The following is a 19304-nucleotide window of genomic DNA, read 5'->3' as shown; positions in this document are numbered from 1 at the left end:
ATTCAACATTATCAAACAAATTGAAAATGTGTCAATTTAACAATGAAAGCATATAACCTAGGCTCCTACACAAAGCATGACTATAATGTAACCCCTCTTAGAAATTCAGATTAATCTGAACAGAACTACACCCTTTTACTTCGCCCAACAAAAGTTCCAGATCACATGATGTCTCCTCTCGATCATAGTTGACAACAACTGCACTACATTATGTTTGATCGGATAGTTATCTATAAGAGATATAGCACATGGTCCATAATGACTATTAAGTTGAGGAAATGGAGAGGGCGAGAGACTCCTCTTTGGAACCCCTGAGTAATGACAGAGGGAGGTCTCAGGACTGCTGATTGACACAGCCTCTCCAGGGCAATGCTGCACATTCCAAAGGTTCTGAAGTCAACTGCCCCCAAGGCAGACAGTGCATAACCTTAGGAAAAATGCACATGCGGTATAAATGGCTATTGAACACCCTCATTTGAAACACCTACATTGGCTCTGCCATTAAATGGTTGGTTTGAATTTATGTCATGTTGGTCTGTCCGTGGATGTTAAAGTAGGTGGACACGTTGTTAGATTACTTTCACAGTTTATGTATGATTGCTTTGTCAATGATTGATTCAAACCTAAAAATAGGCCTGCACTGTTCCTTTCATTTGGCAGTCTTTCAGGGACATTTGGATGTAAATAATGGGCCTCTTGAATTTGTAAAGTACAGTAGCCAGGTCTGAAGTCTGCCTCCATCCCTGGTACAACCTTGACGACATCCTGCAGAATCTGAGGGTAATTTGTTTAACTGTGGGGTAGAAATAAAGATATGTGTCATTGCTACATTCTTTCATGTTCAGGTACGCCTGTTACAGACTCTCTGCAATGGTGATAATTATGGGATTATAACAAGCCATATGAATGAGCTGATTATAATACACTCCAGCTAAATGAATTATTACCACCAATATGGGCACAGTATGCAGGCATTAGGCATTATTAGACTATTCAGTTGTTTTCCATTTAACGAAATGCTTATGCTTACGAAAGCGTATTTTAATTAGTACTACAGGATGGAATAGTATGCCCTTATTGTTTGGTTAGCCCAAACTGACATCCCCATCACACTGTAGATAATGCAACATTATGTATAGTGTTCAGTTTCTAGTACTCCATACACTTTTCTGTGGGGGGGAAATATGCCTAAGGAACTGCTTATCACACAGCTGCATTTTGCTCAGTGATGTCACTGCATAGCAGCACCAAAGAGGGTACAGTTCCAAACTGTGTGCTAGCAACATTCTACCTGCAGGGTGACTCTGTGTGGTCTGTCCTCTGCAGCCGAATACACTTTATGTGTTGACTCAAATCTTACAACGCCCACCCAGGTAGATGGACATTTCATTGTTTGTCCTAATGATACATTTTCAATCACAGGATGATAGGTCCTATTTGATTACTGGTTTGATAGACGACTTTAATATATTCTATATTCTACTGAATCCTTATTAATGCAAAGGTGTGTAGGCTTCTGACTTCCCCACCAGCTGTTACACTGCCCTATTGTCAGGAGGACATAGAAACCTAAACAGTGTGGTTTAAACACCACGTTTTACCCTTCGATCCTGAAAGTTTGCATTTTGTTTACACCTAAATTAGTCTGCTTTGTTCGATATCAGTGGAAAGAATGTCTAAACTCTTCTTGAGGAAGGTATTTGTGTTGAACTAGAGAGCTGGCTCGGACACTGATTAAGTCAATGTGGAGTGACGTAGTAGATGGGAGTGAATTGTGCTGCATTTTACATCAGGTCTTTTAAAAATACTACAACCATCTGAAACAAGGGAAACACATATAGTCTGAAAGTGTGTGGGTGAGGCAGGGAACTTTTAGGGGGCCTAAGTGAAAAAAAATTGGGGGACGCCCATCCCACCTTGCAGGTAAAACTTTTTATTGCCCTCCCATTTGATGGCCGAGGGGACAAAATACATTTTAGAGTTTGTTTCCTGCAATTCTACACATTTTGCCATGGGGCGGAGAAAATATCTCAGTTTTACAGCTAAATTCCTGCTATTCTACACATTTTGCCATGGCTTATTGTTACGCCCTGACCTTAGAGAGCCTTTTTATTTCTCTATTTGGTTAGGTCAGGGTGTGATTTGGGTGGGCATTCTAGTTTTCTATTTCTATGTTGGCCGGGTAATGTTCCCAATCAGAGGCAGCTGTCTATCGTTTTCTCTGATTGGGAATCATACTTAGGCAGCCTGTTTTCCACCCTAGTTTGTGGGATCTTGTTTTTGCATAGTTGCTGTGGAGCCTGCAGAACTTTACGTTTGTTTGTATTTTGTTGTTTTTTGGTGTCTCCGGTGCGCCTTCACAGCCCAGTGCGTCCTGTGCCAGCGCCCCGCACTTGCCGGGCTAAAGTGAGCATCCAGCCAGGACGGGTTGTGCCAGCTCTGCGCTCCAGACCTCCGGTGCGTCTCCATTGCCCAGTATATCCTGTGCCCGGCTCCACGCACCAGGCCTCCAGTGCGTCTCTCCAGCCCAGTGCGTCCTGTGCCAGCTCTACGAAGCCCTGCAGTGATGATCCATGGCATGAAGCCTGCAGTGATGATCCATGGCACGAAGCCTCCAGTGATGATCCATGGCCCGAAGCCTCCGTGATGATCCATGGCACAAAGCCTGCAGTGACGATCCCTGGTCCGGACCCTCAGGCGACGGTCGGAAGTCCGGAGCCTCAGGCGCCGGTCGGCAGTCCAGAGCCTCCGGCGACGATCCACGGTCCGGAGCCTCCTGCGACGATCCACGGTCCGGAGCCGCCGGCGACGATCCACGGTCCGGAGCCGCCGGCGACGATCCACGGTCCGGAGTCCCCGGCGACGATCTACAGTCTGGTTCCTTCGGCGACGATCTACGGTCCGGTTCCTCTGGCAATGAACTACAGTCCAGAGCCCCCGGCGACGATCCACCGTCCGGTTCCACTTATGCCATGTTAATATGATACCTTAGTGAGAGTGCCAAAGAAATTAAATGGGGGTCTGTCATGTCAAATTGTGTCCCCCTGCCAAAAAGTGTCCAGTCACTATGGGATTCGAGAAGCTATTATCGCACTTCGCTATATCAATGGTGTGATGAGCTAATGCGTTGAGATCATTACAGCCAAAATGACAATATTGTCAGCCCAGCTATGTAAACAAAGCTAATTTCTGCGACAATTTTGCTGGTTAAGATGAAAACATTGCTTTGAATTACTTTTGGGTACCTAAATATTTAAACAACATTAAAAACTGTACTTAGTTTTCAAATTAGCAAAGACAACTGTGCATTAACTTACCTTGCAGATCACAAAGTGAGCTCCCATTAACACTTAATTCATGTGCAAATCAGTTCAATTCATACACTGGCTTCTCTGGCTGGCATATTTTGAGCTTCCCTTCCCTTGTCTTGTCTTGCTATTAGTCCTTTTATGATTATGTTTCCCAGACTCCACCACATGACATAGGCATAGCTCAGTAATACAGCAGTACACTTGTAGTTGAATATAATGCAGGACACAACAGACAGTTGAATAATGTCAAACTCACGAATACCAACAGGGATTTACAACAATTCATTAAATGAACAACCTGTGTAAAAAAACAACCTGGCAATGTTTTGTGGAAGAGGTGTGTCATGAACTTGTTGATTTTATTGTATATACCCGCATGGCAGTTACAGACTGAAATACATGAGTATAGGCAAACATCAACACAAACAATAAAATACAATTTAGTTGAGAAAACAGGAGTATGAATGACAAGTAAAGTACATAATATGAGATGGGGACAGTCTTGGGAGAAGTAGGGTCTGATATTTTAAAATCTCAGTTCTGGCGTGTGGGATAGAGAAAAGAGGTGGGTGCTACAAGTGGTTCTGACAGTCACTTTCACTCGACGGGCAGCCAGTCTCAGAGGGTGGACTTGAAGAGGGAGACTGTAAAGTCCAGGCACAGCTGTTTGCAGTGCTAGCGTATGTAGTGCATCAGTGTATCTCACTGTGCCCAGGATGATATGTCAAAGTCATGTCCATAGCAGATTAGATCAAACCACATGTAATGAAAAGTGGAATCTTGGAGGGTGGTTGATCATGGAGGACATCAAGTAGATCCAGTTCCGGGATGCGGTAGGCTTCTCAGAGCATGACAGAACCCCTAGAGGACATCAGGTAGATCCAGGTCTGGGGAAGGAATACAGTAGGTGTCTCAGAGCATGACAGAACCCCTAGAGGACTTCAGGTAGATCCAGGTCTGGGGAAGGAATACAGTAGGTGTCTCAGAGCATGACAGAACCCCTAGAGGACATCAGGTAGATCCAGGTCTGGGGAAGGAATACAGTAGGTGTCTCAGAGCATGACAGAACCCCTAGAGGACATCAGGTAGATCCAGGTCTGGGGAAGGAATACTGTAGGTGTCTCAGAGCATGACAGAACCCCTAGAGGACATCAGGTAGATCCAGGTCTGGGGAAGGAATACAGTAGGTGTCTCAGAGCATGACAGAACCCCTAGAGGACATCAGGTAGATCCAGGTCTGGGATGCAGTAGGATTCTCAGAGCATGACAGAACCCCTAGAGGACATCAGGTAGATCCAGGTCTGGGGAAGGGATACAGTAGGTGTCTCAGAGCATGACAGAACCCCTAGAGGACATCAGGTAGATCCAGGTCTGCGGAAGGTGTCTCAGAGCATGACAGAACCCCTAGAGGACATCAGGTAGATCCAGGTCTGGGGAAGGGATACAGTAGGTGTCTCAGAGCATGAGAGAACCCCTAGAGGACATCAGGTAGATCCAGGTCTGGGGAAGGGATACAGTAGGTGTCTCAGAGCACGACAGAACCCCTAGAGGAAATCAGGTAGATCCAGGTCTGGGGAAGGGATACAGTAGGTGTCTCAGAGCATGACAGAGCCCCTAGAGGAAATCAGGTGGGTCCAGGCCTGGGGAAGGAATACGGTAGGATTCTCAGAGCATGACAGAACCCCTAGAGGACATCAGGTGGGTCCAGGTCTGGGGAAGGGATACAGTAGGTGTGTCAGAGCATGACAGAACCCCTAGAGGACATCAGGTGGGTCCAGGTCTGGGGAAGGGATACAGTAGGTGTCTCAGAGCATGACAGAACCCCTAGAGGATATCAGGTGGGTCCAGGTCTGGGGAAGGGATACAGTAGGTGTCTCAGAGCATGGCAGAACCCCTAGAGGACATCAGGTGGGTCCAGGTCTGGGGAGGGGATACAGTAGGTGTCTCAGAACATGGCAGAACCCCTAGATCCTGAAGAACAGGAGCAAACCATCCGTGCGACTTATTTACCGACCTGTGTCTGTGCCGGTTTTGCTATATTTTTACCATGTCGGAGGGTATATCCGTGGTCAGTGGATGGTTCTGAAAAGATATGCGTTGTTTGCATCACCAAGCAGTGTCCAGGAAATAATGAAATAAAACTGTTAGATGCTACCACCCCTCACATGCGCCATTCTGCTTCCTGTCTGCGGCAACAAGATTTGGCAACATGTAACTAACTCACATGACGGGTTAGTGTTATACTGCTAGATCGAAATACAAAATCTCGGGTCTTGAAGGCGGGCTAAGTTCAAGATATAGCACAAATTAATTGTATGTTTAGTTAACAACTGAATCTGATTTGTTCAGTGCTGTTCCGACACAGTTTACAGATAGAAAAGAAAGAAATTATACCTGTTTGAGAAGTGTTTGTTTCTTGAGGAGGGGTACGACTGGCAGTCGAAGTTGGAGAGAAAGCAGCCAGTGGTCAGACCTAGGAGGGAGGAGGGGTTGGGGTCGGGTCGAGTGCGCAGGTTGGTGGGCAATCGGACATCACTAGACACAGGATTTCATCTGAAGGAAGAGGAGAGAACCACTAACAGGATGAGGACAGGAAGAGGCAGAATCAGGAGACAGGTGGGAGAATTATTCAAACTGAAGGGAGAGATGATAGGTTTTACATCGTCCAGATATTTTTCATTAGTGCAGATGTAGAAAACACAGGGAGAGAAAGACATTTGGACAATTGAGATGTTACCCTTGTTGGTTTGTCACTCGTCATTTACTGATAGATAAATCTTGAGGGACAATCACGGAGGAACAACATGGTTGTGGACGGAATTGCAGAATCTCCACATGAGACCTGGATGGAGTCTGAGGACAAAGTGAGAGAAATGATCTCCGAAAGATTGAAGATGGGCCACAGGAAGATATAGGTGGAGCGCGCCCACAGGACTGGAAAACCCACCACCGGCCCAGCTGTTCTGGAAAGAGCCAAGAACTTGAGAGGAACATGTATCTTCCTCTACAAGGACTATCCTGAAGCTGTGCACCAGAAGGGGAAAGAACTGATCCCAGCCATGAAAGCTGACAGAACGCATGGGGACATTGCTTACATCAGCTATGACAGGCTCATTGTCCACCCTGCCTCCCAGAAGCCTGGAGGGGATGAGAGACCCAAGCCTATGGGTTCGTAGCTTCAACCCCGCAGCACACACACACACCAGTTGATTAATGGACTGCTGAATGTATATATTTTTTCTCTTGCTTTGTTTGCTCTTTTCAGTATTATGTGTATTTCTGATAAACTACCCAGGAAAGGCCTGAAAATAGTCCATTAATATTTGTAGCCTTAGAAATAAGGTTCATGAAATCAGTAACTTGCTAACACCAGATAATATTCATATATTAGCCATTTCTGAGACTCACATAGATAATTAATTTGATGATACAACAGTAGCAGTACAAGGATATAACATCTATAGAAGAGACAGAAATGCTCATGGGGGAAGTTTGTCTGTATATTTTCAGAGCCATATCCCTGTAATGCTTAGAGAAAATCTTATGTCAAGTGTTATTGAAGTGTCGTGGTTGCAGGTTCACTTGGCACTTCTAAAGACTTTTCTTTTGGGGTGTTGATATTGGCCACCAAGTGCTAACAGTCAGTATCTAAATAATAAGTATGAAATGCTTGATAGTGTATGTGATGTAAACAGATAGGCCTACTTTCTTAGGGACCTGAATATTGACTGGTTTCATCAATCTGTCCACTCAAGAGGAAGTTTCTTACTGTAACCAGTGCCTGTAATCTGGTTCAAGTTATTAATCAACCTACCAGGGTGTTTACAAACACTACAGGAACAAGATCATCCACATGTATCGATCACATTTTTACTATAACTTTTTTCTAAAGCTGTATCCATTGGATGCAGTGATCACAATATAGTGGGTATATCCAGGAAAGCCAAAGTTCCAAAAGCTGGGCCTAAAATAGTGTATTTGTTGGTCTGATGTGATTAATGAGGAGCATCCAGACGCTGCACTTGATGAATTTATGAAGTTGCTTCTTCCAATTATTGATAAACATGCACCTGAAACTGACTGTTAGAACTGTTAAGGCTCCATTGATTGATGAGCAATTGAAAAATGGTACGGTTGAAAGAAACGGGAAAAAAGGAGTGGCTAATTAGTCTGGATGCACATCTGACTGGCTTACTTACTGCAAATTGAGAAATGATGTGACTAAACTCAACGAAAAGAAGAAGACACTTTATTATGAAGCCAAGATCAATGATATAGAAAAAACTTTGGAGTACTTTAAATGTAATTATGGGCAGAAAGACAAATTCAACAAATTATTTCATCGAATCAGATGGCTTATTCATCACAAAACCATTTGATGTTGCCAATTATTTTAATTATTATTTCATTGGCAAAGTGGGCAAACTTTGGAAGAAAATGCCAACAACGAACAGTGAGCAATTGTATTCATGCATAAAAAAAACAAATAATGAAAGAAAAGCATTGTATGTTTGAATATTGTAAAGTTAGTGTGGGAGAGGTGGAAAAATAGTTATCGATCAATAATGACAAACCTCCTGGCATTGACAACTTAGATGGAAAGCTACTGAGGATGGTAGCTGACTCTATAGCCACTCCTATGTGTCATATTTTTAATTTGAGCCTAGAGGAAAGTCTTTGTCCTCAGGCATGGAGGGGAGCCAAAGTAATTCCGCTAACCAAGAGTGGTAAAGCAACCTTTACTGGTTCTAACAGCAGCCCTATAAGCTTGCTGCCAGCTCTCAGCAAACTGTTGGAAAATATTGTGTTTGACCAAATACAATGCTATTTCTCTGTAAACAAATTAACAACAGAGTAGGTGTGTCCAAACGTTTGACTGGTACTGTATATATATATATATATATATATATATATATATATATATATATATATATATATATATATATATATATATATATATATATATATATATATATATATATATATATATACAGTGCCTTGCGAAAGTATTCGGCCCCCTTGAACTTTGCGACCTTTTGCCACATTTCAGGCTTCAAACATAAAGATATAAAACTGTATTTTTTTGTGAAGAATCAACAACAAGTGGGACACAATCATGAAGTGGAACGACATTTATTGGATATTTCAAACTTTTTTAACAAATCAAAAACTGAAAAATTGGGCGTGCAAAATTATTCAGCCCCTTTAATTTCAGGGCAGCAAACTCTCTCCAGAAGTTCAGTGAGGATCTCTGAATGATCCAATGTTGACCTAAATGACTAATGATGATAAATACAATCCACCTGTGTGTAATCAAGTCTCCGTATCAATGCACCTGCACTGTGATAGTCTCAGAGGTCCGTTAAAAGTGCAGAGAGCATCATGAAGAACAAGGAACACACCAGGCAGGTCCGAGATACTGTTGTGAAGAAGTTTAAAGCCGGATTTGGATACAAAAATATTTCCCAAGCTTTAAACATCCCAAGGAGCACTGTGCAAGCGATAATATTGAAATGGAAGGAGTATCAGACCACTGCAAATCTACCAAGACCTGGCCGTCCCTCTAAACTTTCAGCTCATACAAGGAGAAGACTGATCAGAGATGCAGCCAAGAGGCCCATGATCACTCTGGATGAACTACAGAGATCTACAGCTGAGGTGGGAGACTCTGTCCATAGGACAACAATCAGTCGTATATTGCACAAATCTGGCCTTTATGGAAGAGTGGCAAGAAGAAAGCCATTTCTTAAAGATATCCATAAAAAGTGTCGTTTAAAGTTTGCCACAAGCCACCTGGGAGACACACCAAACATGTGGAAGAAGGTGCTCTGGTCAGATGAAACCAAAATTGAACTTTTTGGCAACAATGCAAAACGTTATGTTTGGCGTAAAAGCAACACAGCTCATCACACTGAACACACCATCCCCACTGTCAAACATGGTGGTGGCAGCATCATGGTTTGGGCCTGCTTTTCTTCAGCAGGGACAGGGAAGATGGTTAAAATTGATGGGAAGATGGATGGAGCCAAATACAGCACCATTCTGGAAGAAAACCTGATGGAGTCTGCAAAAGACCTGAGACTGGGATGGAGATTTGTCCTCCAACAAGACAATGATCCAAAACATAAAGCAAAATCTACAATGGAATGGTTCAAAAATAAACATATCCAGGTGTTAGAATGGCCAAGTCAAAGTCCAGACCTGAATCCAATCGAGAATCTGTGGAAAGAACTGAAAACTGCTGTTCACAAATGCTCTCCATCCAACCTCACTGAGCTCGAGCTGTTTTGCAAGGAGGAATGGGAAAAAATGTCAGTCTCTCGATGTGCAAAACTGATAGAGACATACCCCAAGCGACTTACAGCTGTAATCGCAGCAAAAGGTGGCGCTACAAAGTATTAACTTATGGGGGCTGAATAATTTTGCACGCCCAATTTTTCTGTTTTTGATTTGTTAAAAAAGTTTGAAATATCCAATAAATGTCGTTCCACTTCATGATTGTGTCCCACTTGTTGTTGATTCTTCACAAAAAAATACAGTTTTATATCTTTATGTTTGAAGCCTGAAATGTGGCAAAAGGTTGCAAAGTTCAAGGGGGGCGAATACTTTCGCAAGGCACTGTATATCAATCATTTTCATGTTTTTGTTGTTGTGGGTCCCCTATCGGCATGGGGTCCTAAGCGACCTCTTATGTCACTTATGCCTAGAGCCGGCCGAGGGAGGGTATCTCACATTATAACATATTATATAATGTGAATTTGATGAGTTGAACTGTATTCAAAATTCCAACTTAGCTCCATATTGTGTATCTTTATTGTGAACACATTAGCAGTTAGTATTTATCCAGGAACACATCTTCAAGCAGCTACATACGATGATGGTCTGGTGGGAAATTGTGAAAGAATTCACTTGTATTGTTTTATAAATTATTAAGGACTGCCCTCAACCAATTTGATGTGAAACTGATTAAATCCAAACATTATTCAGACTCAGATATCAAATCACTTCATCACTGAACAAATACTGCCATCCTTAGGTGAAAATGGGGTTCTGCAGGGAATCTCTCTCTTTTTCCTATCTCGATCGAGTCATTAAAGCATAATTTAATTGTATTTATTATTGTTATTCAAGATATTTTGTGTTTATTGCATTTGCATTGCACCTGACCTGAATGAGTTCACACAGTGTAAAAGGTCGTCACTAGTTACAATATCATTATGGCTAAACTCTGCCTATTTCTACAATTTCTCTCAAAACCTGATTTTAAATCTAACAATAACCTTAACCCTTACGTAACCACACTGCTAACCTGATGCCTTAAATTCAGGCAAAAAAAATGTGTTTTCATAAATTGTTGCGATATAGACAATTTTACTTTGTGGCTGTAATGGTGACAACCCAGTAAAAATGACATGCAGGCCAACTCCCGCCTTGTCGCAAGGTGGTAGTATTCTGCACATCAACATTTTGAACAGAAGAAGACGCAATTGTCAAGATGGCGGCGGCCTGTAGGACTGCACTTGCGGGGTTAAATGTTTTTCACTCCTCCTTTTGTACACCTAAACAGGTATGACGTCGTTTGAATAATTGTTAAGGATTTCATCAAGGGTACATTTCAGTTGTGGACTTTATAGCCTGAAAGAGGAGGAGAAGACGGGATTGCTAGCTAGTATGCTAACGAAAGCCTAGCTCTGGTCCATCGCGCTACAACAACAAATTATTTGAATCTTCTTATGATGGGATCAAGGTCAGGGAGTTGGTCAACCATAGTATGCCAGTGCTGTGATACGATCATGTAAAAATAATGATTTTATCTGCACTAGGCAAGACAGTTTGAGGAGTGATTCCATACATTTAGCCAGTATTACATTCAGACCATGCAGTCAATCTATAGCCATACACTGGCTGAAGTCAGTTGATGATAGGACTTAGACAATTTGATACAGGAACTGATATTGTATCATATCAGTACTCACAGCTTTCAAAAAAAAAAAATGTGTGACATTCATGGTCTGTTTACATATGAGGCTATTTATACAGAAAATGTGTATAAAACCTCTATAAACTATTGATCATTTTTTGACAATGTTTTAGATTGACTAATTCTATTACACGATTTCTAATATCACATTTTATTTTCCTGCACAAGTAAAATCAGGGTCATGCCTCTACTGCCATTAATTCCAATTAGACTGGTTTAGATTTCTCCCTGACCAATATGGCTGCCATATTCACCCCATTTTGGAACTTTGAGGGTTTATGACATTGCCACTCTAGTAATTTAACAGGATCACCATGGCCTCTATGCTCTGATGCTTTCCATTTATCCTTTCATAGAAAATGTTTGTTTCCCCAACTTTGTTAAGTGACTACTGGCTTCAATCTATTTTTGTAACTCACCAAAGTAAAGATGTTGCTAGAGTGCTGGATAGCTTTTCTCTGCAAGCATGGCCATTCTTCTGTAGCCCAAAGGCCGGCAGATGGCGATATTGAGTCATTTCAGCTTACCGTCCAAAGAGACTGCATGCAGCCGGTTATACACTCGTATCCACTGTGGACCGGTTCGTACATTCTCTATTCAGGCTGCAAAAGTGTTTCCTTTGTATGTTAATTATTAAATGACTATCGCCATCTGCCAGCTTTTGGGCTAAGTCTTCTAACTTCGAAGGAAAACGTTTGAGCAGCACTTTGTGTTTAAAAAAATAAATATATATATTTCACTTTTATTTAACCAGGTAGGCTAGTGGAGAACAAGTTCTCATATGCAACTGCGACCTGGCCAAGATAAAGCATAGCAATTCGACACATACAACAACACAAAGTTACACATGGAATAAACAAAACATATTCAATAATACAGTAGAACAAAAGAAAACAAAAAGTCTATATACAGTGAGTGCAAATGAGATAAGATAAGGGAGTTAAGGCAATAAATAGGCCATGGTGGCGAAGTAATTACAATATAGCAATTAAACACTGGAATGATAGATGTGCAGAAGATGAATGTGCAAGTAGAGATACTGGGGTGCAAAGGAGCAAGATAAATAAATAAATACAGTATGAGGATGAGGTAGGTAGATAGATGGGCCGTTTACAGATGGGTTATGCACTGCACCTGGCGCTTAAAGCTAGTGAGGGAGATATGAGTCTCCAGCTTCAGAGATTTTTGCAGTTCGTTCCAGTCATGGGCAGCAGAGAACTGTAAGGAAAGACAACCAAAGGAAGAATTGGCTTTGGGGGTGACAAGTGAGATATAGCTGCAGGAGCGCGTGCTACAAGTGGGTGCTGCTATGGTGACCAGTGAGCTGAGATAAGGCGGGGTGTGCCACCAGACTGGCTCTGCTTCTGATGCACACGCATGCGTTGGATCAACACTACTAGCTGTATGCGCATCCTACGCATGAACGTGGACCAGAGGTAGATCTCCTGTATGCTATCATCTGTGTATGGTTTCTCAACTTCATGTCTGTGTTCCAGACTCTGAGAAGCTGCTGGAGTGTGGTGGAGCAAGTCAGAGGGTACTATGTTGACTGGAGAATGCTACGCGACGTGAAGAGAAGGCAGATGGCCTTTGACTATGCAGATGAAAGACTACGGATCAATGCACTAAGGAAGAACACTGTTCTCCCCAAGGAGCTTCAGGTAGCCCACAATTATGCATATTGTGCTTCAACTATCTTTTCTGTGGTTGTAATGTTCAGTATTTTGTGTTTTGTTAAATAGTTTGTTGGGATGTTCTTGCCCCAGTATCTGTGCTTTAGAGATGCCGACGATGAGTATGACGTGGCTTCTCTAACGCCTAGGAAGTTTTGATTCAAACTCCCATTAGACAGCAACAAAAATTATATTTTCTAATTACAAGCAACTGAAAAAAATCCTATTTGGCACCTCCAATCACTCATTACTGCCATGCACAGGTCGTAAGTCTACAACAGCTGGAGGTGCCAACATTGGAGGTGCCAAAGTGGCATTTTTTTTTTAGTTGCTTGTAAATTTTTGGACGTACATACTGGCCATAAAGGGAGTAAATGAAGATCATTGCCCAGTAATACTCCATATTCGGTGAGTAAAGAATGTATTTTGACATTAACGCTAGCAGAGCTGTCGTTAATGAGAAAAGACACGTCATACTCATCGTCAACATCTCGAAAGCACAGATCATGTTCTTATTCCTCCCCCCCTTATGTTGCTTTTAGTGCCACACTGATATTGATTACTGCGTTGTGGGGTTTAGAGCTTGCAAGAAAGGCATTTCACTGTACTTGTGAGCGTGACATTGAAACTTGAAACTACTGGGGCGGGATGTCCTATGATAACATCAATTATAATTTCATTAATGGTAACTACAACTTGTTTGAGTAGCTTATATTTGATGAATATTAAGCCAAATAACTATCCTTGCAGGATGTTGCCGATAAAGAAATCGCCGCGCTACCACGTGACAGCTGCCCAGTACGAATCCGGAATAGATGTGTGATGACCTCACGGCCGCGGGGCGTCAAGCGCAGGTGGCGTCTCAGTCGCATAGTCTTCCGTCACCTGGCGGACCACAACCAGATGTCTGGAATACAGCGGGCCATGTGGTGATTTTATTTATCTCAATGATGTAGTGGTAAAAAATAATGATAATAGGTGGTCATCGTTTGCAGTGAGTAAAGTAATGGTCCCTAAACCTGCAGAAGACGGGTAAACACTCGTGCAAAATATAAAAGCATTTACGTGCATTTATCCTCTACTACACTACTGGTGATTAGGGTTAGTCATTGTCGGGCGACCGGACCAACACAGTACACTATGCTGTGAACTCTGTTTTTCTTTTCCACACCACTTTGAATTGTTAATTGAAGGTTGCAACTGACAGCTTAAAGGTGTCAACTGTATTAAAACAAATAAAAGGATGTATGTTTGAATCCCCTGATTGCCTTTTAATGAGAATCGGTGCTTTGCTGTTGGCGTTGTAAAAAGCCTTATGTCAAGGATGCTCCTGAGATAACTTATCATTTTCTATGTTCAATTAACCATTTGGTATGTCTGAGAGGTCACAGTGCTCAAATGAGGTTGTCCATTCACTTGTTATCATTCTGACAAAGTGCTTCCACTAGCAAAGTGTCTTTTCCATTATTGAATGTAAATATTCAATGGGAGCCCAATTCGTTAAACATTTTTTTCACTAACTGGTCTTTTGAACAATGACATCAGGTCTTTTCACAGATCTTTTTCACAGCCAGATCTTTTTCACAACCAGTGTGGCTCACATTTATCCCTGAGACATTAACTACGTTTACATGCACACAAGTGTCCCGTTATTATTCGGGATACTCAAGTATTCTGTTTTTGAGTTGACAAATATAAACATCATCCCGTTTACAATAACCTGAAAAGGCTTGTATCCCAGTTATGAGAAACCTGGATAAGATGCCTGGGATATGCTGATCTAAAACGGGATACTGTGGCATGTAAACATCTCATCCTGTTTACTGATGTTTTTGCGGTCTGCACAGGCTCAGTTGCACATATCATGGGTGTTGTGATGTTTTCATCTGACTGTCAAACATATCACTTCAAAAAGTAGGCTACCTGAGCAGTTTGATCCACCATAATTTAGCCTACAATAAATAATTGACTACTGACTACTTTCACCCCTAATTTAGACATGTTTCTACTTATAATTTCTGACATTTGGTAGGCCATTTGTTTGTCAGCTATAGTTTGAACATGCAGCTTCTCTTCTGTTATAAGTTGTTGCCCCAGAAGACTAAAAGTAGTGCTCACTAGAATTACTTCCATCAACAGAATGAATGCATTAGTAATCTATTTAACACCGGTAAAGTAGTCGGTTTCATTTAAGGACCGGGGAGAAAACACAATAAGTCCAAAACAGTGGAAAGATTGGATCTGTGCAAAAAGCCAAATGTCATCAGTTTGACCGGTTTTAAAGAAATGAAAAGCTGAGAACTTCAAAACATGTTTCTGAAAAGACTTCAGTTGGTCTTGGGTGCATATGTTATGTGGTTGGAATGCTGACTGCTTGCATAACAGTGTCAAGATAACATACAGTGCCTTGCGAAAGTATTCGGCCCCCTTGAACTTTGCGACCTTTTGCCACATTTCAGGCTTCAAACATAAAGATATAAAACTGTATTTTTTTGTGAAGAATCAACAACAAGTGGGACACAATCATGAAGTGGAACGACATTTATTGGATATTTCAAACTTTTTTAACAAATCAAAAACGGAAAAATTGGGCGTGCAAAATTATTCAGCCCCTTTACTTTCAGTGCAGCAAACTCTCTCCAGAAGTTCAGTGAGGATCTCTGAATGATCCAATGTTGACCTAAATGACTAATGATGATAAATACAATCCACCTGTGTGTAATCAAGTCTCCGTATAAATGCACCTGCACTGTGATAGTCTCAGAGGTCCGTTAAAAGCGCAGAGAGCATCATGAAGAACAAGGAACACACCAGGCAGGTCCGAGATACTGTTGTGAAGAAGTTTAAAGCCGGATTTGGATACAAAAATATTTCCCAAGCTTTAAACATCCCAAGGAGCACTGTGCAAACGATAATATTGAAATGGAAGGAGTATCAGACCACTGCAAATCTACCAAGACCTGGCCGTCCCTCTAAACTTTCAGCTCATACAAGGAGAAGACTGATCAGAGATGCAGCCAAGAGGCCCATGATCACTCTGGATGAACTGCAGAGATCTACAACTGAGGTGGGAGACTCTGTCCATAGGACAACAATCAGTCGTATATTGCACAAATCTGGCCTTTATGGAAGAGTGGCAAGAAGAAAGCCATTTCTTAAAGATATCCATAAAAAGTGTCGTTTAAAGTTTGCCACAAGCCACCTGGGAGACACACCAAACATCTGGAAGAAGGTGCTCTGGTCAGATGAAACCAAAATTGAACTTTTTGGCAACAATGCAAAACGTTATGTTGGCGTAAAAGCAACACCTTGAACACACCATCCCCACTGTCAAACATGGTGGTGGCAGCATCATGGTTTGGGCCTGCTTTTCTTCAGCAGGGACAGGGAAGATGGTTAAAATTGATGGGAAGATGGATGGAGCCAAATACAGGACCATTCTGGAAGAAATCCTGATGGAGTCTGCAAAAGACCTGAGACTGGGACGGAGATTTGTCTTCCAACAAGACAATGATCCAAAACATAAAGCAAAATCTACAATGGAATGGTTCAAAAATAAACATTTCCAGGTGTTAGAATGGCCAAGTCAAAGTCCAGACCTGAATCCAATCGAGAATCTGTGGAAAGAACTGAAAACTGCTGTTCACAAATACTTTCCATCCAACCTCACTGAGCTCGAGCTGTTTTGCAAGGAGGAATGGGAAAAAATGTAGGTCTCTCGATGTGCAAAACTGATAGAGACATACCCCAAGCGACTTACAGCTGTAATCGCAGCAAAAGGTGGCGCTACAAAGTATTAACTTAAGGGGGCTGAATAATTTTGCACACCCAATTTTTCAGTTTTTGATTTGTTAAAGTTTGAAATATCCAATAAATGTCGTTCCACTTCATGATTGTGTCCCACTTGTTGTTGATTCTTCACAAAAAAATACAGTTTTATATCTTTATGTTTGAAGCCTGAAATGTGGCAAAAGGTCGCAAAGTTCAAGGGGGCCGAATACTTTCGCAAGGCACTGTATTACACACATTTGCATTATCTCAAGAGATGCTGAAATAAATATTTCTCCACTCCTGTTCCCGAGACAAAATTAACATTTGTTGAATATTTTCACTGCAAGAAATGCATAATTCTGCAAAGTTAATATAATTATGATTATATTATGCTACATGTGAGAGTTTATAGGCCTACAGTCAGTGTTCAGATTTTAGTTACTATTCCATTTAACCCATATACTTAAATTATGAATATTCTGTTTATTTATGGGTACAGGGATACTCATGAGCGGAATATCAAAGGTGTGTGTAAACAGCTTATCCCGAATAAGACCTTAAGCGGGATTGAGCTACTATCCAGAATACTGTGTGCATGTAAACATGGTCATTGCTGTAGACTCCTATTTGCTAAATCCTTGCAGAACTCCCAGTTTTCAGACTGGCTCACCCCAACTAGATGGCAAATTACTGGACGGGCAAACATCCACAAACTGAACACTCCCATGACACGCACAGGCCATTATCAGAACTCTCCCATTCACTAAACAGACCAATGCACACACCAAATAGCCCAGGGCCTTAAAAATGCCTGCCTAAGAACTCTAAAGATGTATTTTCTAAAGCTGCCACCCCTAACCTTGTTGTCATAGTATTGTTGTTTTGTATACACAGTGTACAAAACATTAGGAACATCTGCTCTTTCCATGACAAACTGACCAGGTAAAGCTATGATCCCTTATTGATGTCACATTTTAAATCCACTTCAATCGGTTTTGATAAAGAGAAGGAGAGACAGGTTGAATAAGGATTTTCAAGCCTTGAGACATGGCTTATGTATGTATGCCGTTCTGAGGGTGAATGGGCAAGACAAAATATTTAAGTGCCTTTGAACAGGCTATGGTAGTAGGTGCCAGGCGCACTGATTTAAGTGTCTCGAGAACTGCAACGCTGCTGGGTTTTTCCACACTTAACCGTTTCCCTTGTGTATCAAGAATGGTCCACCACCCAACATCCAGCCAACTTGACACAACTGTGGAGTCAACATGGGCCAGCATCCCTGTGGAATGCTTTCGACACTTTGTAGTCCATGCCCCGACGATTTGAGGCTGTCCTGAGGGCAAAAGGGGATGCAACTCAGTATTAGGAAGGCATATTTTAAAAATGTATTATATTAAAACTGCAATATGTAACGTTTTGGGCGACCTGACCAAATTCACATAGAAATGTGAGCTATAGATCTGTCATTCTCATTGAAAGAAAGTACTGAACAAAAATATCAACGCAACATGTCAAGTTGGCATGGGTCCCCAGATCCTCAAAAAGTTATACAGCTGCACCATCGATAGCATCCTGACCGGTTGCATCACCGCCTGGTATGGCAACTGCTCGGCATCTGACTGTAAGGCGCTACAGAGGGTAGTGCGTACGGCCCAGTACATCACTGGGGCCAAGCTTCCTGACATCCAGGACCTATATACTAGACGGTGTCAGAGGAAGGCACAAAAAAATTGTCAAAGACTCCAGTCCCCCAAGTCATAGACTTTTCTCTCTGCTACCGCACTGCAAGCGGACCAAAAGGCTCCTAAACAGCTTCTACCCCCAAGCCATAAGACTTCTGAACAATGAATCAAATGGCCACCTGGACTATTTACATTGACCACCCCTTTGTTTTTACACTGCTGCTACTCGCTGTTTATTATCGATGCATAGTCACTTTACAAATTACCTCAACTAACCTGTACCCCTGCACATTGACTCGGTACCCGTACCCCGTCATTATTGTTATGTAATTTTCTTGTGTTACTTTTTGATTTTGAGATTTTTTTTCTTCACTTTAGTTTATTTTGTTAATATTTTCTTTACTCTATTTCTTGAACTGCAATGTTGGTTAAGGGCTTGTAAGCGCATGTGCATGTGACAAATACAATTTGATTTGATTTGTGTTGGTCCCATGTTTTCATGAGCTGAAATAAAATATATTGTGTATGTATATTACTGTAAATGTTGATCACATTCACATTCCTTGTGAATGATCATATATTTTGACACATTGAATGTTAATATTGTGAACCTACATGACAGGTGTGGCATATCAAGATGCTGATTAAACAGTATGATCATTACACAGGTGTACCTTGTGCTGGGGACAATAAAAGGCCACTCTAAAATGTGCAGTTTTGTCACACAACACATTGTCACAGATTTTGAGGGAGTGTGCAATTGGCATGCTGACTGCAGGAATGTCCACCAGAGCTGTTGCCAGATAATTTAATGTTAATTTCTCTACTGTAATATTTGTGTTGTGGAGAAATGACCAGGCAGGAGACGGGAGTACAGTTAGTTTTC

The 19304-nt window shown here is 41.7% G+C and overlaps 1 protein-coding gene across 1 annotated transcript; it reads left to right on the top strand.

The window, feature by feature from the left end:
• The first annotated feature begins 10782 nt into the window (after positions 1 to 10782).
• On the top strand, positions 10783 to 14221 carry mrps14 (mitochondrial ribosomal protein S14). Its single transcript, XM_021589498.3, has 3 exons — positions 10783 to 10878; positions 12789 to 12953; positions 13716 to 14221. Exons 1-3 carry the CDS (start codon positions 10807 to 10809, stop codon positions 13896 to 13898), a joined length of 420 nt encoding a protein of 139 aa, XP_021445173.1. The 5' UTR covers positions 10783 to 10806; the 3' UTR covers positions 13899 to 14221.
• The last annotated feature ends 5083 nt before the right edge of the window (positions 14222 to 19304 follow it).

The sequence above is a fragment of the Oncorhynchus mykiss genome, chromosome 28 (genome assembly GCF_057628025.1).
Source record: "Oncorhynchus mykiss isolate SJ-2025 chromosome 28, ASM5762802v1, whole genome shotgun sequence".
Taxonomy (NCBI): Eukaryota; Metazoa; Chordata; class Actinopteri; order Salmoniformes; family Salmonidae; genus Oncorhynchus; species Oncorhynchus mykiss.
Note: the sequence above shows the minus strand (reverse complement) of the source record. Positions and strands in the feature narration are given on the sequence as shown.